This window comes from Hoplias malabaricus, chromosome 15, assembly GCF_029633855.1.
Source record: "Hoplias malabaricus isolate fHopMal1 chromosome 15, fHopMal1.hap1, whole genome shotgun sequence".
Taxonomy (NCBI): domain Eukaryota; kingdom Metazoa; phylum Chordata; class Actinopteri; order Characiformes; family Erythrinidae; genus Hoplias; species Hoplias malabaricus.
Genome location: NC_089814.1, coordinates 14,187,792 through 14,211,198, shown reverse-complemented (window position 1 = coordinate 14,211,198; position 23,407 = coordinate 14,187,792). Strand labels below are relative to the sequence as shown.

Below are 23,407 nucleotides of genomic sequence, written 5' to 3'. Positions count from 1 at the left end.
AAAATGTTCCCGTCCGGCTTACTTGTCATATATACTATATTGACATGGCAAAATGAGAAACTGACAATACGTTTCTTTAAGCTAAATAACAGATAGCTACTCAAGAAACTCATTGACAGTGAAGAAGAATACAAATACGTCATCAGGTGGCTGGCTAATGTTAAACCAGCTGAGGCTGGTGACTTTTCACATGCGTTAAATATAAAGGTTAGTTGAAAGTTATCTTGCAATACACTTTTAAACTCAGTTGTGCACTAGTTTATCATTAGAGCAAACTGAATAGTTGCCAGTGTTGTGTGAAACTTGTCCAACTTAGCAGCGGGAGCTTCACAAGGATGCATTTGTGGGTGGAGCTTGGCAGGGTCAGTTATAGTTTCTTGTACAGGTAACTCATAGACTTGGCACTGACAAGATTAAAATTGACAAATTATGGCTACAGACAAATATGCAAATGCAGAGGTCTCCACGTTGGAGCACACGGCGAGGAGACGAGATGGAGGACGTCACAAAACACAAGCAGCTTTACCACGGATTCACACGCTCAACACGGCAAAGCTACTGCAGTGGGGTACAGAGGAGCTCCACTTACTACAGCAGGGCACCCTACGTACGTCTGAGCGCCTACATCTCTACGCCATCAGTCCCGTAGACGTTGTAACCCTCTCTATATGTGGCTAAGCTCTGAGTGCTGTGGGTGGGACTTGGCCCCGGGGTGTGGTGGGGTGGACTGGGGGCAGGGCTGGGGAGGGGAGCGGGGTCAGAAGGGTTAGAGGGGCGAAGTTGTTCGGGCGCTTCCACCTTCATTCTCTTGGCTTCGTTTCGTGACTTGTAGCAGAACTCGATGAGGGCCACCAGCATGGCGAGACCCAGGCCCCCCACCAGGATGTAGAAGACCCCAGCCACGTTACTGAGGCTAAGGGCCTGAGAGCTCTTGTCCTGGAGGCGGGAGGAGGAGGGAGAAACAGTTATGATAGAGAATGCATTTAGCACATATACACACATATATGAGAACCCATTCAAACACACAAAGCACATGTCTACTCTCTAGTAGCAACTATAACTACAGAACTACATACTCTCATGCACACATACACTCTCTCACACGAGAATGAATATGAAAATCAATGCAACGGTCAACATTTGTCTCCAAACTACCCTCAACATACTACAGTTTGCATCTTACTGTGCTTTTTGCTACTGAATGTGACGCTACCACCTTATCTGCTTTTCACTAACCAGGCATCAATCTGTTGACAGCATTTTAAGGTGGAACCGTTGGTGCCATAATTAAATGCCAACAGGTTTGTACTGAACTCTGGAGTGGATTACTAACCCCTGTTATCACTGCATATGTAATTACACACTGTGAATTTTCTTAAAGAGATCAGACACAGGATTTAGTTTCTCATGGCTTAGCTCCACGTCTGAGGCTTTCCTGCCGCTAAGGGGTCCGAAAGAATCAGGCTCATAATGGTTGTTCTGTCAAGCAGCAAATCTATGTAGGCTGGGCAAAATTTGCTTGCCAAGATGTAAACCTAGCAGCATAGTAAATCAGTGGTGTCTTCTCTCAGGTAATGTATTAAGGCCCAGTCACACTAGCTTTTGTCTGAGGAATTTCATTCATTTCAATGGAATTTGCACCAATGAGTGGGCTTATGCTTCAGATTTCCAATGCAAATACATTTCAGAGGTGAAACTTTACATCAGGTCCAACAGGCTGTAAATAAAACAGGGACAGTGCTATTTGTCAGTCTGAGTGTCATAGATGGTATTACTAATAATACATTGGTGGTGTATGGTAGACAAGTAAGTCAGCATGTTATCTGCTGGATTAATTGCTTACTGCTGCTGCCAACCACAAAAGTTATCTACACTTTATTTCAGTATTCATTTGGTGCTATTAAGATAGATAATGTTATATTGTAAATATACTGAAAACTGCTCCAAAATGGATGATTAGCTCTGGATTGATTGTGCCCAATTTGCAATGCAATGTAAACAAAAAATGCCTACTGTGACTGCAACTTTAAATGTCCTACTGTAGGTTTGGTGACAGTTTTTTAAAGATAGTAAGACATTCAAGGCTCAGGGAGGGAAACTGAGCTGAGCTCAGAGAAACTACGACTCTGCTTGAAGCCTGGTGAATACACCAAGTGGAAAACTTGTTATTCTTACCTATTACATAAGTGGTGTATAGTGAAGCTGACATGTCCTCCTCCTTTAACAAGTGCCTGCCATATCTTAAAGCATGATTTTTTTCCCTCCCTTTCTCTTTTTCTCACTCTCTAGTTCTCTCACTGACACACAGGCTGTCACCATGTCTGTGCGAGCATTTAGACAACAGTGATGGTCCCAGACTTGTGGAGACTGACCTTACTTCCCGAGTCCTTGGGTCCACACTCGCCCTTATCGTACCACCATTTGTTTTTCAGCTTGTCTAAGATGCCTGATTCACTCAGTTTCAAAACGGCAAGGTTTACGGGAGTTCTTCAACCACGTAGGGGAAATAACATAAATAACATCATAGGACATGTTATTTTATGTTATTCAGTTACAGTAGCTGACACAGCAGTTGCACTGGCAAAGTGATGGAGGGCAGGGTCCCATTGGAGTACATGTCTCTATGCTCCTGGAGCTGAAAATATTAGGGCCTGGGGGGCGGAGCTACAGACATATGAATGGGACCCTGCTCCATCGCTTTGGGCAACGGGCACATACTGCCACGGTCTGTTTCTCAGCAAGTGCCGGAGGCAGTTACTGTTAGCCCACAAACATTAGCACACATCAGCAAAAACACACATTAAATTTCTATACTTCACTGCATCTGTTTTTTTTTTTTTCCAACACTCTTAATAAGGGACCTAAATAGTGTTTGAATTGGATTTAAAAAACTACAAGTACATGGGAGTTCACAAGTGTCCATATGCTCCAATTTTTTAATCTTATTTTGTATTCTTAAGTCTAGTTGAGTTTATATACTTAATATTCATTCATTGTCTGTAACCACTTATCAAGTTTAGGGTCGCGGTGGGTCCAGAGCCCACACGTGATCACTGGGCGCAAAGTGGGAACACACCCTGGAGGGGGCGCCAATCGTTCGCAGGGCGACACTCACACCTATGGACACTTTTTAATCACCAATCCACCTACCAACGTGTGTCTTTGGACTGTGGGAGGAAACCGGAGCACCCGGAGGAAACCCACGCGGACATGGAGAACACACCAAACTACTCACAGTCACCTGGAGCGGGGCTTGAACTCACAACCTCCAGGTCCCTGGAGCTGTGTGTTGGTTGCGCTGTTGTGCCTCCAACACCTAACATATAATCATTAAAAAGACTCTCATGTCTTGTTTACAAAAACTAGGCCATCCATCAAAAGTTTCTCTAAGGACCTCTAACTGGTTCTTCTATGTGACAACTCCAAAGAATTCTTAGTTTTATGAATTTACATCCTTTCATCAATGAGCAGCAATTTTTTTCCAAAGGATACTAAGATGTTTTGAGGAAATATCTACAAAACTGTCCTTGGCAACTACTAAATATTGCAGCCGTATCAATAATGGCACTAGAGTTATATGTAAGCTCTTTACAATGGCACTGCATTGAGTAGTTTTTTTGTGCCAGTCTGAAATGCGCCATCATAATACATCTGCTGAAGAGCCTTTGGAACCCTACTGAATAGGTCCTGCATTATTCATCTTTAAAGATGCAGGTACGGGCTTCTCTTCCAGAAGAGAATGGGGATGACAAAAGGATGCAGATTAAGTTTTTTGTGAGGTAAATCTTGGAGGAAAAAAGGAGAGCACACTTGCCTCAGAATCTCAGCTCTAAATATGGCACATGGATGTGAATGCAGCACATCAAAGGAAGAATTGGGGCCTGAAAAAAGGCGAATGTTTGTGCTCTAACAGTAACTGCTGTCTTTGGCCTCTCATCAGAGTAAAAATTAATTTGTATTGATGGTCAGTTATGTGTTTGTGAGTGCTGTAGCCCCGGCAGATGCACCCGTTACAGAGGAATCTGTTTACCCGCATTTGTTGACATAGTGGCTAACCTTCTCACCACCTCCTCCGCTGCCACACTCTCCTTTGTCGTACCACCACTTGTTTTTCAATTTGTCCAACAGGCCTTGTTCATTCAGTTTTAAAACTGCCAGGTTAACTGCACTTCTTGAAACGATAAAACATAGTTTGTCAGAGTGAGCAGTATCCAATCAGAGAGAGAGAAAAAATATATATATATATTTATATTTATTTATATATGGGGTGGAAATTCTATAGATTTAGTCACCCTCCCCACACACAAAACACATAAACACACTGGATAAACCTCTCTTTTCCCATGTTTCAGGTGTAAAAGACTCACACAAATTATTTGGTTATAACAAGAACAACACAGAACTGCTAATATGAAAGAAGTGAAAAATCTATACCTCGTCCTCTGCATATACTCCCTCTCTCTTTCTCTCGCCTCCCTCTATCTTTTGCCCTTCTTCATGCTTCCTCATTACTCTATAGTCAATATTGCTTTGAGAGGCGCAGAGGACCTCCACAGTATTGAATACCTGTTTCTATCCCCCTGGGCTACTTTCAAATAGTCTAAATGAGCTCTGAGCTTTTGGAAAAGTGCTGACTAAGGTGGATCCTCACCTCAAATTCCTTTATCCTCAAGCCATATGCTCACTGGCCAATAAGAGCCTACACAGCTCAACACAAACTTGCTAGCTATAAATTAATGTTCTAAAAAACAAGGGCTTCTCTCCATTAGCATTCTTTAAAAAATTGCCATTGAGATTTTTCGAGCATTGCCTTAGAAGGAGCAATTTTGTTTCCCTAAACAATAATGTCTGGAAAGAGTGTGTGTGAGTGTGAAGAAACTTTAAAAGCTGAAAGAACCTTCACACAACATAATTCTATCCCAATATCAGAATCCAAAGCTGTTATTTTAAAGAAACACCCACTGAAATGATTTTAAGGAACCAGTTGTGCTCCTTCTATGGCATTGTGCAAAGAACCCTGCCAATCAGCTTTGTTTTGTTGCTGTCATAGAAAATGCTTCTTTTTATATTGTTACATAATTAGAAAACATTAGCAGAAATCATTCAAAACTACAAAATTATATTAATCAACACTGAAGTTTCAACTGTAAAATTACCATTTATGAGGCAGTGGTATTGTTATAACCAAGACAATAAAGGAATAATACACTGGGTTTCCAAAGTCTTAAACCACTGGTAAAAAAATGGTTCTCTGTGCATAACATTGCTAATTAAATACAAAAAAAATCTTTACAATTTATACTTTGAGCACAAATATTTCTTAAACATATATACCTGTGAAATATTTACATAAAATTCAGGATTTCTCTGTATTGTACTCTGTACATTTCTCTTGCTTTAATGACCATATGCACTTGAGCTACATATGCTCTTGGTAAAAACCCCAGATAAATCTACCAGAATGCCTAACTGTCTCAGAAACCACGCTTTGATGACGAGATATTGACAGAAATATCAGAATATGTAGTAACCTTAAATGATTTAAATGCTTCTAAATCCTAACATATTAGCTGTTCTATGTCCATTCCATGTAAATGACTTAAATCACATAAATAAAAACACATAAATAATCACTACTAGCATAGAAAAAACCTGCTTAGGAATCTGGAAAAAGTTTAAGAAAAAAATGAATTTTGAAAAAAAAAAAAAGAATTGAGTGGTTTTAAGAGAGGTTTATCCTGAATGCAGTTAATTTTGAACGCCACGTTAATAAAAACAGCCCAGAGGAGCACAGTCAGGGACAGGACTTCAGCGGAATAGGAAAGAATGGAGAGAGCCCCATCTGAGCTGAGGAGGGGAATAGACAGAAGAGTGTTAAAGAGGGCTGAGACGCATGGAGCCGAGGGAAAGTCTGAACTCTGCTCTGACACCACACACACATCTCTCTCTGCCACGCTGGTGGAGGCCCTCTTCCTCACATACTGGAGAAGTGACAGACAGATGATGGTAACTCCAGAGAAAAGGCTGACCCAGGGAGCTACCCTCATCTGTAAGTTACCCTTCTCACCAAGGGCAGTGAGAAAAGCCTGGACAATGCTGGAGTTCCTTAACAGACCAAACGTGGTGGAGTTTACAGACTGAATGGTTTTAATCCGTTAGAATGCAAATTTAATTACTGTAAAGCACATCCCCGTACTCACTAATATATATATATGAAGATTTGATTTATTTTTTGTTAGGACTGAAGTATCTCCGTTTTTTCAGGCCCTCCTTCCAGTCTGTAAATTCTACAGTTCTTGCAAGAGCAGGGCAGTGTCAGAGCAAGCTGGACATTCACTGGACTCTACATTCAAATATATATGCACCACCTTTATCTTCATCATTATATGTTAAACATCTCAGTGTCATTTCAACTCAGTATCAATCAATGACATTCACATGCAGCTCAGTTACCTGAGTGAAGCTTCTCATAAACATATGCTCTATGAAGCAAAATCAGAAAGAAAATTCACAAACAAACAAAAAACTACTGCAGCCATAACACCACCCCACATAACAAAGCTAAAGGGAAAAAAATAAAATAAAACTAAAGAGGAAAAAAAAATCCAAGAAGGAAATATAAATAATCGTGTTGAAATAGGCACACCAGGGAAGGTGGAATACCATAACAACACATGACATATTGTTATACTACTCCACCCACCTTAACTGTGAGCCCTTGGGCGTGGCCACTCCATAGCCTTTGGAGTCCAGGTTGCCTCCGACCTTCATGGTGTCACAGGGTTTGCGCTGCTCCGTGTACTCATTCATGGTGGACTCCAGCAGGAAGGCATACTTCCCTTTTGATTTCCTCACCCGAGCCACTCCCTCTGCCGTGGTCTTAGTGAACACAGAGGGCTCTGCCGACTTCATGTAGCCCCACATTTTCTCATACACAGCAATCTTTGACCTCTGGGAGGCAGCAGAGGAGGAGAAAAGGCCATTCAAGTGGACAAACCCAGGGGTCAAAGGTTATGTTACGTTGTATCATTGATGAATACAGTGTAGTTCAAATGCTGGAGTCACTTGTGGTCTTAATCATTACTGTTACTTTATACAATTTGTATCAAGTTCATAAAATACTGAAATACCATAAACTAGACACCAAATGGTGTCTGTTAAGATTTTATTTACAATATCAACAAATGAATGGAAATTACATTCTAATTTATTCAAATGTATTCATTCCCATTTTTCAAATATTTTCTTAATTTAAGATGAAAAATATTTAAGTCTACTTAAGTATATTCTTCCGTCTGCTTAGTTTACTCACCCTGAAGAACTCTTTGGTGGAGCCTGAATCTAGAGTACCGTACGCTATGTCTGTTTGCTTGGCCAGGTCTTCAGCACTCTCGATGGGGGACACCATCCTCTCCACAGTGAGGAAGGCAGCCAGGTTGGCTGTGTAGGAGGAGATGATGATGAGGGTGAAGAACCACCACACGCCTCCCACAATGCGCCCAGACAGTGACCTACATCACAAAAAAGGGAAGAAGGAAGCAGGGAAGGAAACGAGGAAAGGAGAAGTGGTGAAGAAGGATGAAGAGTGCGTATGTAACAGACAGAGGGTGTAGAGTGAGCGGGGGAGCAAAGGAAAAGAAGTAATAGAGAAGTAGGAGGGAGAGGCAAAGAGGGGAAGCATCAGTTAATGCAGCATGTGAAGCAGAGATTAATGACTTTGGACAGATCCATAATCAAGCATCATGTGACCAAAGCTTATCACTTCAGTATGGGCACACCGACCGAGTGCAAAACAAGCAGTGGACCACCAACATGGTGAGGTAGCAAAAAAGAAATATATATGTAAAATGAATACTGAAAGCAACCCTTCAGCAGGGAGACTTCCCTCAACTTAAGACATGTTCCACCTCATGAATCAGCACAGGCTGTTAAAACATGCCTTCAAGCAGGAGCCATCATCAGACGGCTAGAAATCACAGACTCTGCTTTGCCTTTAGAACCTCAGCCTGCGGCTCTGTGGGAGACCTTGTGGCCGGGTTATGAGAATAGGCCTAGGTGACAAAACTATGGCTGTAATTGATTATAACAATCAATAATTTATCAATCTGTAAAACTTTGAACAGTTGCAACTCCAGTACATTAGGTGACAATCTGTGCATTTTACTAAGTATTCAGGCAAAGAAGAACATTTAACCATTTACTTGTAACACTATAAACCAGGGGTGGGGAGTCTTATCCGCAAAGGGCCGATGTGGCTGCTGGTTTTTTGTTCCAACCAACCAGGAGGTCACATGATCAGCTGTTTTACTGAGACCAACTGATTAAAGTGGAATCAGGTGTGCTCTGACTTGAATGGACTAAAATCCAGCAGCCACACTGGCCCATTGCGGATAAGATTGCCCACCCCTGCTATAAACTTTCTTGGTAGAAGTCAGCTAGTCAGATTCAGAGTTAAAGTTACTGCCATGAGTTTATTGATAACGTCTTAGTAGCTGCATATTAATTTGTATTCATGAATGAAATTCCAGGTCTTGGTGTTTTTCACTTTATGGGACTTTCCAATGTGATGTGTACATGTTTTCCCTTAATATCACAATTAAAAGGTCATAAAATAGACAAATCATTAATAATACTGCATTCATGCTACAAGCAAGTTATCACTTCTAAACCTTGGAATCACTTCATTTTCATGCAAGTTTAGTTCTACAGTATATTTTAACTTAATCCTATTACAACAGCAGTGACTCAAAATGAAAACTAAGTCTGCCAAAGTAACTCTGGCAATGAATGGCATGGCTCGTTGCTGTGTGGGTAGTCTGAAGGGGATGCCACAGTTATGATGAATTCAGTGTTCAGCAGTGGCAGCCTGTACGTAGTAATGCTCTAATTGTAACTGTGCAGGTTCCAGTGATATTCTCAAGAAAATATTCCTGTCAGTTATGAAACAGTTTTTCTAACCACAAGGCAGATATTTCATGGACTGCCATTAGTTTTTTTCATAAGAAAAATAAAGCCTGACACCTGGAGTTGCAAATATAGACAAATGTGCAAATATGTTGCTAACTTCAAAAAGACAAGATCACTTCAGAGCTCTTTAGGAGAACATTTCACAAACAATTACATATCCTTTGCAAACATTATTTTTACCATATCGTCCATCTCTATTCTAGAGGCTTGCCCAAGGTCCTCTCTCTGAAGGAGGACACTTCTTTGAGTGGGAGCCATAGTGACAGATTGGCAGTCGTGGTAGGCAGAAGGAGACGTCATTGACGAGTATCTCCATGGAGGTGGTGTGAGAAAAGCTAGCGCTGCTTAAATTGACACCTTACACTGATTATGTAAATCATTTCACGACTGAGAAAAATGGGTAACTGATGAATTTATGCTTCCCCCGCCCAAAGATATTATGCTGTTTTGGAGTGCACCACTGAGGCGAGTCCAGACCGGAAAAGCAGTGCTCAAAAAGAGCAAACGGAGCATGGCCAGCACCCTGTTACTCTCTCACATAAACACTGAAGAGAGGGTTTTGTAACTCTGGCTTTTGAAATGTTCAAGGTCTGACTGACACAGGAAATAGGGCAAAGTTACAAGAAAAAATAAATAAATAAAAAAGGGATTTGTATTTTTCCATTTAAATACAGCATGCAGACAGTAGTAACACTGTTACCATCTATAGCACAGGAATTACAGCAGTGGGCCTTCATTACTGAGCATATTACAATGAGAGCACAGTCATATACAATCCGTAGCAGATTTTAGCGTTTTAAATTTGCTCCCTCTGACAAATTTTGAGTTCCGGATCTTGGTCAGTAGCACTCAGTGGACCGGATGATCTGGTAGCGTGAAGGGGAAACGAGTCAAGCTTTGATCTTCCAATCTTGCTCCTGAGTGATCAGCAAGCTTCCAACAAGATTAATTTATTCAAGTCAAAACAAGTATAAAAGCGCTGAAGCATGATATTGTCACTAATGTAAGTAAAATAGTGGTTAGCGCAACAGTAAGACAAATGTAATTAATGCCAGCCTTACACCAAGCGACTTGTGAAGTGATTTCACTGTTGCAGACAATTTTCCAAGTTGGAGTAAAATTACGTGTGTCTTGCTATAATTGCATTGCATTCCCACTGTCTCGATCGTTTGGTGTGAGGGGGGTCAGGAGAGGTTTTTTATCTGTTGATGTGTCGATAATCAACTGTGCTTCAAATATTATAATAAAGTCTTTAGTCTTTGCAATATAGACATTGTAAATAATCAATAAAAACTGCAAAATACTATATTTAATGTACGAAAGCAACATAATTATATTTGGAGTTAATCATGTTCATGTGAGGCTGATTATTTAAATACGATGCAATCTACTAATGTGCATGTCCTGCTCTGCAGCTTGCACGTCCAAATATAAAGCTGCCACAACGCGTTGATTCCTGATCAGGTGGCTCCTGACCAAGCAGCTATATTTTACGGTTTGTCATTGGGAATGTGGAGGTGGTGGTCACTAATAAAATCGATGGTGAAGTGGCGGTGGTGTGATTGGTGAAGTGGTTCCGCCCGTCATTCGGCGCAGAGATCTCTACCCAGTCAGAAATGTAAACTGTATGGTACTGTACAGGTACATTATTGTCATTAAAGGTACAGACAGTATAAATATACTTTTAAAGGTCCAACAGTGATTTTATAGTTTGGATGTGTTTCCTAAAGTAAAGAGGAGATGAATATCTGTAAGGATTTATTATAGAACTGTGCAAAATAAAAAAAAATACATTATTAATACAGAACATGGTACAATTATGTCCCCTATTTAAAATACAGAATATGTTCCCTTGAGGTTACCACCACAGAGAAAATCAGAAATTTCAAAAAGCAAAATGTCACTCTTTGCAAATCATAGTTTGTAACTAATAACTTTAGAGGTGAGAGGGTGTCACACTTTAGTCTTTTAAATATCTTTTCACAGACTTCTAATGTATGTTTAGCATTAGGTTATTAAAATCCACAAGAGGACCTAAAGGACTACTCAAACGAATGTAATTTCTGGCAGGTAAGTGTTGTGCTGATATGAAAGGCTTAAAAAATAAGGTCGCTGAGGGCTGGATACTTTGGTTGGTAACCTGATCCGAAAAATTGGGACAGTATTAAAAACTCAAAAATATTATCTAACCAAGAATGCTGCAGCCATGGCTGGGTGTGTGCGAGCAGCCATCTCCTGCTAAGTACAAACCAGCATGCAGACGCACAGTGTTGCCATGGTGACACTGAGGGACAGATGCGTCTGGGATGGCGGTAAGAGCGGCTAATCGATTTGACTCCATAAGACAAAGTCAATTTAATAAAAGCCTCAATTGAGCGGACACGACACCAATGACTCAAAGGTGCGGTGCTCCGCTGCTCTGCCGCCTGGAATACAGGCTCAGTCATGAGGACATATGAGCCACAGACAAATAGGCATTCTCCCGGCTCTCCTCCCATGTCATCACTTGTAATACAGCCTTTCTGATCACAGCGCAGAGACGAGAGGCCAACCGCTTCACATGCGGCGCACACTGGAAAACCGCATACCTGTCATCGGTGCACGTCTCAAAGCAACTCTTTATCAAGGTGCTGTCATTAGTGGAGGCAATAAGTGAGCCATTGACAGTGAAGCGCTCGACATTTGTCAGTGCAGTCAGTAGTTTATGCTCTTGTCTCATGTCCCTGCAGACTGTACTCAGTGCAGTCATTAGACATCAAACAACACACATCACTCGCTCTGTGTGCTTCTTTTCTGCGTGAGAGACACAGAGAGAGAATATATTTTAAAGTTTGAAATGAAAAAATACTCCACACTGAACATCTGAAGGCCCTAAGCAACATGCTACTTGAGGGACCCTGCCCACCACAGTCACATTATTTTACAAGCTGCGTTGACAACTTTAATATGGAGGGTTTTTTTGTGACAAAATTATATAATTAAATGAATAAAGAAATAATTAATTAAAAGGATCATTTATTTATTAAATGTTTCATTTAATAATTACATTTTATGCCTCTTGGATTAAATTTAAAGCCTCCCATAACAATTTTCACCCTGAACTCTTACTTTTGACATTTTGCCCTCTTAAAACTATCATTAGTAGATGGAAATATGAATATAATGTATGTGATCAATCTGTCTTGCCATACTGCACAATCTAGCCAATCAATCTGATTGGATCTGAGTTAGACACGCCCACTGATTATGGATGATGGATAGTGCAAGGCTAAACATAGTGTCACTACAGTTGAGTTCAGAAGGTAGATTATATTATTTTTGTGCTGTAAAATTGATTAAATATCATGTTTAACTTTTACTCATAGCACTCACACACAAACACTTTCTGGTTTCTTGTGTCTGAGCTGTGAGCTGCATGTTGCAATTTTGTCAAATATGGCTTGTGCTAGAGCTTCTTTTTGTTTGATGTTAACGCTCTCCATGAAAATGGTTACTCTGCAAATTAAGAGAGTCTAATTCAAATATCATAAGTTTGTCATGCATACAACCCTGCACATTTATTATCTCCCTTTCAAAATAGTAATACAAGCATTTTAACATGCAATTAACCATGATTAATCACAGAATGTCGTCAATTAAGCATATTAATTAATTGACCACTAATCTATACACAATCACATTTAAATTATCTCCTTGTTTCTATACATTGTTCATTCTCTCAGCATTAATGACAATACAGGCGCACTTTGTAGTTCTAAAATTAGAGACTGCAGCCCATCAGTTGTTCTGCATAATTTGTTTGTCCCTTTCACCCTGTCCTTCCAATGGTCAGGACCCCCACACGACTACCACAGAGCAGGTAGAGTTTTTGTGATGGATCATTCTCAGCGCTGCAGTGACACAGATGTGGGGATGGTGTGTTTGTATGTTTTGCCCTGTTACTAGTAGTAATTGCAAAACTACAAAGTGGTCCTGTGTGGTAAGTGGAGATGATGACATGGAAAATGAATGTAGAAATAAGGAAACAATTATTTTATATAAGGAGGCACACCTCCTGATTCTCGTTTCTAAACTCACTGCCTATTTTCTCAGCTCCATTTACCACACAGGGGCACTCGCTTGTCTGATAGTTGCCTGCTATAATCCATGTGTTTCTCTGTCTACTTGGTTTTCCCTTTTTCAAAATCTTCAAACATAGTGTGTAGAGCAACAGAAGAACTATAGTGTGTAACTGCAGAACTACTATGTGCTCATGTAGGGCTGGATGATATGGCCAAAAATCACAATAAATTTCTTAATTTCAGGCGATACAATATATAAAAATCCACTGAAAACTGCTAAAACAAACAAAAACATGACATCATATTCAAACATAAATCTCTTGGCTTTGTCAATATTAATATTTTTAAACTAACTTTATAAAGTGAGTGCCTTTATAAAGTCATTGCTTAGACTGATTAAATGACTTTAATATTTTTCTTTAACAATTTCAGATCAAACTTGGACCGAAGTACAGAACTGTGTTAAAGGCGAACTTTGGTGGAAATCCTCCACTGAAAATTGAAGCTTATTTTAGTTGAGGACTAAGTATAATCTGTGTCTGGAAAACCAGCCCACTGAGAGTAGAAAAGGGTGAATGAGGATAGAGTGCAGAGAGGGAAAGAGGGAGTGACAGAACGAGAGGGAGAAGGGAGGACCTTGAAACAGTGTAGATAAATGAAAAGGTCACTGTCTGCAGCCCCCAGTAAGCCTCCAGTGCTTTATTTATTCATGGCTTGCTCTCTACTGGCCTGATTAAGATTTAATACCTGCAGATCAATTTCTCCACACATGAGGCCAAAGCCATTCACAATCACCTTCCACATTACTGATCTCTAATTTCACTGACAAAAAAAAGACCTAAACATGCACTTCAATAACCCGATTTAACAGCATGCAATCATATTTCAGACCTGGTTCCATTTCCTGCTGCTGGATTCAGATTGAGGCTTTGACCCTGCTGGCTACACCTCAGGCTACATGTGTTGCCATGGGATGAGCATTATACAGCACATGCTACTGTGAACTGCAATACGTGGCCTGTGTAAAGTAATACATATCAATACCTATGCAGGGTTAAGCACAGGGTGACACTGCTAACCTACTACTAACCCACTGGCTTTTTCTTTTGAGTAATATTTCTTTTGAGTAATCAAGCTTTTTTTTTTACTGAGTAAAAGTATTTTTGCAGAACACCCCAAAAACTGTTAAATGTGATATTTTAATATTTTTTCCATAATTGTTTTGTATTTTTTTTCTTGACTGCATGTTAAACAACCGTGACATGATCTGACTTACACAGTGTATATGCAGCATAATACATACAAATTAGTGTATCCCTCAGACTCATTTTCTTGTTGTAATACAGCCCAGTTGGAGAATTTTAAATATGTATTATCATCATGCAAATTGCCAGCTAATCAGTGGCAATTTATCCCACATTCATCTTTAATTGAGAAATGATAACGGTTGTAGCTTTAAGTGCTAAAGTCATGCTCTGTAGTGGTAGCTTTGGCATGGTGCGGGCCTGCAGTGAAATGTCCTCAGCTGTAGTGTGATCTCCACCCTCCTTCTCTTTCTTTCCTAACACTGGGCCTGATGAGTGAATCATATCCTCTCGCTAGCATCACTGCCATGATCTTTCCCTCCTCCGAGCCCTGCAATAATTTCCCAGTCATTTCCGGAATAAAAGAAGCTATTGAATGGAGGCAATTACTGAAGCAAAATCGACCCTCAAATACAAAAAGTGGCGAGGAAAGAGTAAAGGACAGATTGTCACAGAGTGGGAGAGAAAGAGGGGCAGAACTTTAGCATGCTGTGCTGGAAATGTGAAAGGAGTGATGAGGAAATCCAGAGATGAATAGCAGGAGGAAGAGGAGAAAGTGCTATGGCTGAAATGGCAACAGAACATTAGAAAATTTCTATTTTTCACACTAAACAAACACATACACCACCTTATTCATATTTATAAACTTGAAGACATGTTCCAACGAATACATCCCGCTTATACTCTATCTTTCTGTGGCGCTCCACATTCACATTCACGTACAGGCAGAAAATAAGTAGAATTCAAGGCAATCATGCTGTGTCAAGGACTCGGGTCATGGAAGCATGAAGACTGCAGGGAAATGGTGGAAATTACATACGTGACAGAAATTACTTATTGAGGGCTTTAGGTAAGGGAGCTGAGACAACAAAACGTGCAGTAGCCTTAACAATAGCATAAGCCAGGGCTGAACCATCCATACAGGCGACCTTGCCATCGCCCCGAGCAGCAAAAGTGAACGAAAGCATTCTGTCACTTACATAGAACTTGATTTCAGGGAATATCACTCAAGCAAGCTCTCTGTGATTGGCCAGAGGAACCTGTCAGTTAGGCCATCCCTCCTCCACTAAAACCCACCCATAGACATAGACTGACCAATCTGAGCTTAGCAACTGTTACTAGGCACGAGAGCAATCTCTCAAATCTTTACACTGCAGTTTTTCCATGTGGGGAATTTTTAAATTATGTACCTTAAAGGGAATGCCTGCGATTGTGGGGAAACACAGTTCTAAGCTCCTCTTTAAAAGTGGAATGACATGTTTGGCAGCTGAAGTTTAACTTGCCTATAAGTTTTTACTCACTGTTCACTGATTGAGCAAAAACTCACTTGTAACTTGAGTTGTTTAGATTTGTAGCACTTTTGGTAATGTAATTAGAGGCATTTCCACCTTAAGTGATCTGAAACCGCAAAAATAAATCAATATTACCCACATATGGACCAATAATAGAGAAAATCCTCATTTCGGTTCATGATTTTCAATATTTGGAGTTTTCTCCATTATCTAAAACAACTCCATATGCCTCTGCCATGAGCAGAGAGAGAGAAAGACTTGCATATCGAACCGAGCCGGGATGTTTTTTCATTCACTTAAAGACACTGGAGCTTCATAAACACATTAAACCATTTTCAAGCAGGCAGACAGACTGGAGAGCTAGTGAATGGTGAGAAATATCTTCTGAATTTTATAAAAAGTGTTATTACAATCGTGAACTTTTGCCTGTTTCTTAAACTGAATTCAAAAAACAGAATGGAAGCGTTTGGATTAAGCCACATGGAACACTTTATTACCAATTAAACTTGTGAACAAAAATAATATATCTGGCATTTGGCTTAATTAGCTAGCTAGCAAGATAACAATCTAAAATATAATGTTATTTTTGTAATTTTAAAGAAGCTGTACAACAATGAGAGTACAAAAACACTGATAATTATCATTGACAATCCCTTTTTAAAACTTTTTTGACTAGATCAGTAGACTATCTACTAACAGCTTATTGGTTTCATTTTGATAATGTTTCACTGCAGTAAAAGCCAAATTCTAACCATATCTTTCCCTGTAAATAAATGCCCCGCTTACTGAGCAACAGCAGCAAAATTAGAGTAACCATTAGAATAACCCCCATAAATCTGTAATCCTTAGCAGTAAAACCATTTAGACATAAAAACAAGAGGCCATAAAGATAAAGATTGCAGCATTCAGGTTCTGAAAATGTTATATGTTCATTGTGATTCTGGAACAGTCAACAGACAAATGGTATGACTAATTATTTTTATTCAAAACAGGCATGAAGAAAGCAGAAAATGCAGAGGCTCACTTGGAGGGTGAATCATATACTGACGCCGGCATCTCAGCTCTTGCTTGCTGCTACTTGGCAAAATGTATTACACAGCCCAAGTACGCTTGTGCTACAATATTTCAATATTTCCACTGAATGGAGTATTGGCTTGTCTTGTATTGTTCTCTATTGTTTGTGCTGTTCCGAGTGTGCTGGAGGCGTCAAAATTATGTTTCGCCTAGAGCAGAACAATGGCATGAGCTAGGCCTGGCATTTGCATAAATGAATGCGCCATCTTTTGCTGACATTTCAAACCTATTGCACTGGTTAACATATGTATTAGCAATGTGAAAATCATTTTTTAATCACTGTGTGTCTAATAACGTCTGCTGTCTGTGTACTTTACAGTTCCAGGAGGAGCCAAATAGCTCTTCTGCCAGATGCTAGTTGTTCCAAGGCCCAGGGAGATAGCTATACTACCTAGATGCTAACCATAATTGTCAGGCAGCCCTGCGTTTAAAAAAAAATATATAAAGAAAGAAAGAAACACCACCACATAGATACAGCAAGAGTTACGACCCTGTCCAAATCCACCACAGATGTTGCACACATTTCCATACCACATTGTTCACATGCTAACATCATTCATCTTTCTTTGGAGAGCATAGTAACCATCACCATGAAGCAAGGGTGAAAGCACAAGATAGCTAGGGAAGGAAATGAGGAATATATTTAATGGAATAGATTTAAACTTAACATCTAAATTGCTTAAAATGTAATAAGGTACATATTCAAGAACCAGTCTGGAACAAGCACAATTTCATGTTCTCCATTCAATGATAATAAATAATTCAATGCTGCACAGTATGACAGCAAAGATAATTCTCTCCTTAAGAATATACAGAGTTTAAAACAGGCACACAACTACCAAGAGAATTACTGCTCAGAATTAACAATATGCTACAGGCTTACATGGAGTCCAACACAACACCTCGCCATATGTCGCTGTGTTACTGCAACACTGATAAAATGGCACATGGTTTGTGAAGAAAATTAAAAGTATGTCAAATAGTGGTGCACTTTTCCTCTTTTTTCTTTTTCTTTTTTTTATTTGTACTGGCTACACTGAATACTCATTAAACACACATTCAGCACTGTCTCCCACCCTATTCACTCCATGCGTCCTTATTATGGCTATATCAGGATGATGAAAGGCATGGGCTTCTTACATTCCTAAATGGAATCCGAAATGAGTTTTCTTATTCTAGATCAGAACCATAAGCCCACTATAGCGCTGCAGGTAACAGGCTATAGTGCAGAGCTGCTGGACTCTATGGTTCTGATGTACTCTAAGTACCTGCTGTCTTCTGCCACATGTCGCTCTTTTTATTGCTCCTTTGTTCTCCTTGTCCTGTCATGTGAGTGGGGGCTGAAAAATAGAGTCTATTTTTTTGCTCTCCGCTTTTGATAACAGGCCTTAAAAAACTCTATCATGGACATGCAGGTGTTATAAGGTAGAAAGAACGAGACACACACACACACACACACACACACACACACAGAGAGCCAGACGGAAAGAAAGACAGAGCAGAAATCAACAGAAAGCCCGAGGTCAGCCCAGCAGGCGAGGGAAATGACCAGAAACAAATAACACAAACATCCAACTGCAGCTCAATAATGAGCGCGTACCCTTCTAAATTCAAGAATTTCTCTATGGGACAAATGGACATGTGAGCGCACAGAAATGGGCAATGAACCCCACAATGATTGTTTACAGATAAAGCTCCCGGCGGCTTGGACAAGAGAGCTAAGATTCATCAAAAAGCAATGACGACCATCAATGACACCCCAGTTACATCCTACAGCAGGTGAGACGTGTCTTTTAGCTGACAGACTGAGACGAGAATGATGCATTTGATAAGCGCAGAGGCGCACTAAAACACACAGCCACCGACCACAGCTGCGCAGCAATGGGATATGACTGTATCATTTTGTCCTAATAAGAGAGAGAGACACACATGTTGCAGAATGACAGTTACTTTCCCAACAGGAGAGCAGCCACAATGTGATGTTAAAGCAATTTATATTAAGGTTAAGCCTCTGCAGAATACTGATTTTCATTATGCGTCCCTCGGCCCTCAAGTTCCACTCTTTGCAAATTGCATGCTCCTTTCCTGTCAAGTTCGGACGCTCTTTGGAACATCGCCATGGTAACTACAGAGGCGTGCATGCATTTCAGGTTGTCTGGTATTACCATATCAATACCTGAGAGACCTTTCATGAGGTAACCCCAGGTTAAGAGACTTAATTCCACTTCTTTCTCCAATCAGTTTTCATCTAAATAAGCTGTCCTTGGGGCAAATGATAGTGCAGAGGTGAGTGCTTTAACATCTTAACATTCATAGGCCTGGTCCAGACTTCTATTACTCACTACTATAACTTAATAATAATCGTTTTCCGTCAATTGTTTTCCATGTAGTCACTGGGTAATACGCCTTAGGATATGGCCATGCAAGATATTAGTTGAGAGATTTTATTTTCCTGTACTGCATTTACACTGGGTACAACTCCAGACTTGTTGCTTGTTTGATTCTTTGCTTTAATGCCAGTGTCAAACTGACCAGCGTGTAAATGTTGTTTTGTTTACTTTGGCAAATCTATTTCACATAATAGTAAAATGGTTTGGAGTTTTACCACCAACTATAACTGCTACAAATATGGCACAAGGGGTTAACCCCGAGACTCACATGCTTATTAATCAGCTATTAGCTTTGCTGCCATGAAGGCACTATAAAAGTAGTTGTAGGAGTGAGGAACTGAAGTGTGGGCCAACACACAGGATGGGTTAAAGAGTTGAAATGGTTAAATGGTCAGTAGCTCACCTGGGTGAGATATCGCAGCCTTGCTGCATGAAAGCTCCCAGGGAGAACCAGAGACTGTTGAAGATCCCGAACTCATTGGGGGGCTGGTCACTGGGCGGACCGTCGGTGCCCTCTTCGGGCTCCTCGGTGTGCCACTCGTACGGGCTGAAGCGGCTGACCAGGAAGAGCACCACGCTCACGCCGATGTAGGCGAACACGATGCACATCCAGATCTCATAGGCCAGTGGGTCCAGGAAGGAGAACACGCCGGGCTTGGACTTTTGAGGCTTCTTGATCATGATGGAGATGCCCAAGCTCATGAAAGGCTTCGAGAAATCAATGACCTCCTCCCGGACCAGTGTGATAGTCAATGGGGCCACAGCGATTTCCGCTTTCTAAAACCAGAACATGTTTCATTAGGATATTGAAAAAAAAAATAAAAAGACATGCTCAGCAGCCACTGCTGGTGATGGGAGCGGTTAATGCCCTCATTTAAGAAGATAACAATGACACGGTTAGAACTTTTGGACTAAACCTGACAAAATGCATGGCATGTCACTTGGCTGAACAATACTCTGTGACGCAGGGGGAAATAAAGAATAATCCACCCATTTCTACCTCTCTTTTCACATCATATTTTACATTTTCTCTAATTGGACAAGGCTTTGCATGTTAATGCTGGAAAAACTAAGAAGCTAATCCGAGGGGCTTAATTCAGCAGCTGGAGTTTGAGGGAGCAGGAAGAACCAATCAATTCAGAGAAATATGCTCACAGCACAAGACAGAAAAATTGGATACAGGCGCTAAGGTCTGGGAGCAATGCATTTCTTCATGGTAAATCCACAAACTCGATTATTGTTGGTGACTTAGCAACACTCTCGACCTCGCCTGGGCTGTGCAGGGCTCAAAACTAATCCAAAAAAGAAATTAAAGTTTATCATAATAGGCTGACACTTTGTAGGGAAATGCAAGAAAAAAACTTAAAGGGATGTATGTTTTCCTATGCTCAGCATAAATCGACAAGATGACAACACCAGCTGTATGGAGCACATGCATTAATATACACCAGCTTGCAAAAGATTGTTTACTTTTCAGAGGTGCAAGGACTGTTGAGCACTCCCACTGGGTGCTCGGTCACAACTGAAGGTTTAGGAAGAAAACTGCTGATGCTTTTTGCTCAAATCCACACAAAGTCTGCCAAAGCCTCTCCACAGAAAGTCTATTCCATGGCTCTTTTACTCCTAAAGGCTACTGAACAAGTACATGGTGTGGGGTGGGGGGTTTGTCTTTCGCTTGGGCTTTTATAGCAAATTACAGAAACGGACTGTCCTTGAACTGAATGTTTTATCCCAAACTTGCAATTTCAGCGCACACAGAAATAGACCTAAACCTTCTGAACTCTTAGATCTAGTTCTTTCAATTAAGAATATTAAGAAATTAATAACAACACTGATAGATAACAGCAGAACCTCATTGCAGGAATATTTAAAAATACAATGTGATCAAAGAAGCATTTAACTAACTAAAAAACCTCAGAGCTTTTTAAAATATTCACCAGTGCAGAACCATATTTAGTTCATCCTAGACTACTCTGCCTATAGAAATACAGTATCATCAGCATTAGACCAGTATCACTGGGCTGTTATTCAGGTTTTCCAGATACGGAATACAAAATAAAGATGATTCAATATCATATTATAATTAGTGAAAACTAGTGCAAATTAGTTTTGTTCCTCTTTCCCTAGGCTTTCATGTCATCAGCATAATTTCATGTTTCCAACATGATCAAAAAGTAATAGTGGAATCAAATAATTATTTTGATTGCCTAGGCCTGGGATCAGTTCTGGAAGTCCCAGTTGCATCACTGACCAGTCTGAATATCTGCAGATTTCAGTTAGAAATAATCATCTTTGGATCTGTGGGTGGAAATGTGGGTGTTTATGTTGTCTGCTGCTCACGTCTGAAACTTCTTTTCTTTTCTACAATGTAACAGAAGACAAATTCCTTGTACGTGTAAATATGTTTGGCTATTAAAGCCAGATTCATATCTGTTCGCAACATCAGCCCACATCTGTCCACTCATACTTGTATCATGGGATATATGAGTTTTTTATTTGTGGACAGGTTCATATTAGTTCAGTATTGTGTACCACACTAATCACAGGAGCGAATTTACAGAGAGTTTACTTCAGATGGTTAAAGAATTGATAAAACATCTTACCCCGTACACCAGCTCCCCAACCATGCCGTTCCAGATCTTGGTCTCCGGATCCCGAGCTCCATACTTTCCGTCCGGCACGATAGAGATCTTGTATTTGATGCCAATGTGTTTGGCGATCTCAGAAGCCAGATCCACACAGTATCCCTCATACCTGTCATTACCCTCGTACATCTCCCAGTTTTTCTTCAGCATCACATAAGGTCCTTCCTGGAAGGAGCAAACCAAACAAGAGATTCAAACTGGCAACCAGTCAAGGACTCCAGCCAGCCATACAGGCATCCAATTTGTTTGTTTTGGTACACTTGCTGCAGCTCTTTCATCTCAGAATTTGAGCATTAGAAAAAACAGGCTGTGCACAAACAGAAACAACAAAGAATCCATATTTAATACAGCCTGGATTGTATTTGCAAAAACACTGAAATAAAATGTTTAGACACATTTTAAGTCATAACAACAGAGCAGGCAGTTACTGTTTCACAACAGCTCCTGACATAATTACATCACTGTACACATGCATTGCATCTAGATTTACATCTAATCTAATCATTACATAATAAAAAGCTCTTTTATTACACAGATAACAGAGGTCATTACATACAATAAATGAGTACAGAATATCAATAAAGATAAACAGAACTGAACAAATGGCTAATCAATGTACATAATCAAAGTGTCAATAGCATCATTATAGTTATTAGCCACGGGAACACAATAAGTTGTTGATAGTTAATACATATCTTACAGCATCGTTTATATTCGTGTGTGCTTGTGTGGGTATGTGTACGCTTACAGGCCACTTTATTATAAACATCTAAGACTTTTAAGAAGGTAAACTTCACAAAAATAGAGTGTAGCCTAATTGTAAATGAACCGATTTTGTTTATCATCCTCCGCACCTTCATATCAGCAAGTTTCTGACCACAGAACTAATTTTGACTATATATTTTGGGGGACATACCATGGCAACATCCTATTAGCAATAAAGAATACAACAGCACAACCGCAAGTCCAGAAGCTGAGTAATGATGAAAGGGATTTAAAGGTGATGTCGCCCATGTGAGGGGTGGCAAGTAGTGTTGCCACACAGCTCCAGGTTCCTGGGGTTGGGGGTTTCAGCCCCACTCAAAGTGACTGTCTGTGAGGAGATCTGTGAGGTGTTCTTGATGTGTCTGGGTGAGTTTCCTCAGGGTGCTCCAGTTTCCTCCCATGGTCCAAAAACAAACGTTGGTGTTGTACTCAAAGTGTCTATAGGTGTGAGTGTGTGAGTAAATGTGTGAGTGTGTTGCCCCACACTGGTACCCCATCCAGGGTGTGTTGCTACCTTGCACCCAGTGATTCTGGGTAGGCTCTGGACCCTGAACTGGATAATATATAAATATATATAATATTTGGTATTTAAATAAAATTGTATATAAAAGCTGAGAAATAAAAAAACAGACATATGTTACAACACTAATAAATTTAACAGTTAAAATAAGCAATAAAATTAACAGCAAAAATAACCCCAGGTTATATTAATCCTGTGCGAATTGACAAGTGGGGGAATATTGTGTCATATGTCAAGGCTTTCTTGAGAATGAAGGATCTGGGAGGAGGCGTATAGTAATGAAACATACGGGACGAAGATAAACTCAGCTGCTGAACAACGCACCGTAATAAATCCACAAAAAGATCTAAAGGACCACTCAGTGGAGAGAAATTTCGGGAAGCTGTAGG

At 40.2% G+C, this 23,407-nt stretch overlaps 1 protein-coding gene across 4 annotated transcripts in view; it reads right to left on the bottom strand.

Moving 5' to 3' along the window:
- The window catches only part of gria4b (glutamate receptor, ionotropic, AMPA 4b), a 120,632-nt gene that overhangs the window by 5,419 nt on the left and 91,806 nt on the right, over nt 1–23,407 (bottom strand). The window contains exons 10-15 of one of the 4 annotated variants that reach the window (XM_066646688.1): nt 21,692–21,898; nt 19,492–19,865; nt 7,313–7,511; nt 6,704–6,951; nt 4,057–4,171; nt 799–936 (exon numbers count right to left, since the gene is read on the bottom strand). In XM_066646688.1, coding sequence (XP_066502785.1) covers nt 799–936; nt 4,057–4,171; nt 6,704–6,951; nt 7,313–7,511; nt 19,492–19,865; nt 21,692–21,898 — 1,281 coding nt within the window. Of the gene's footprint in view, nt 1–589; nt 937–2,372; nt 2,488–4,056; nt 4,172–6,703; nt 6,952–7,312; nt 7,512–19,491; nt 19,866–21,691; nt 21,899–23,407 lie in introns of all 4 variants that reach the window. The other 3 variants (XM_066646689.1, XM_066646686.1, XM_066646687.1) reach the window with 3 other exon arrangements.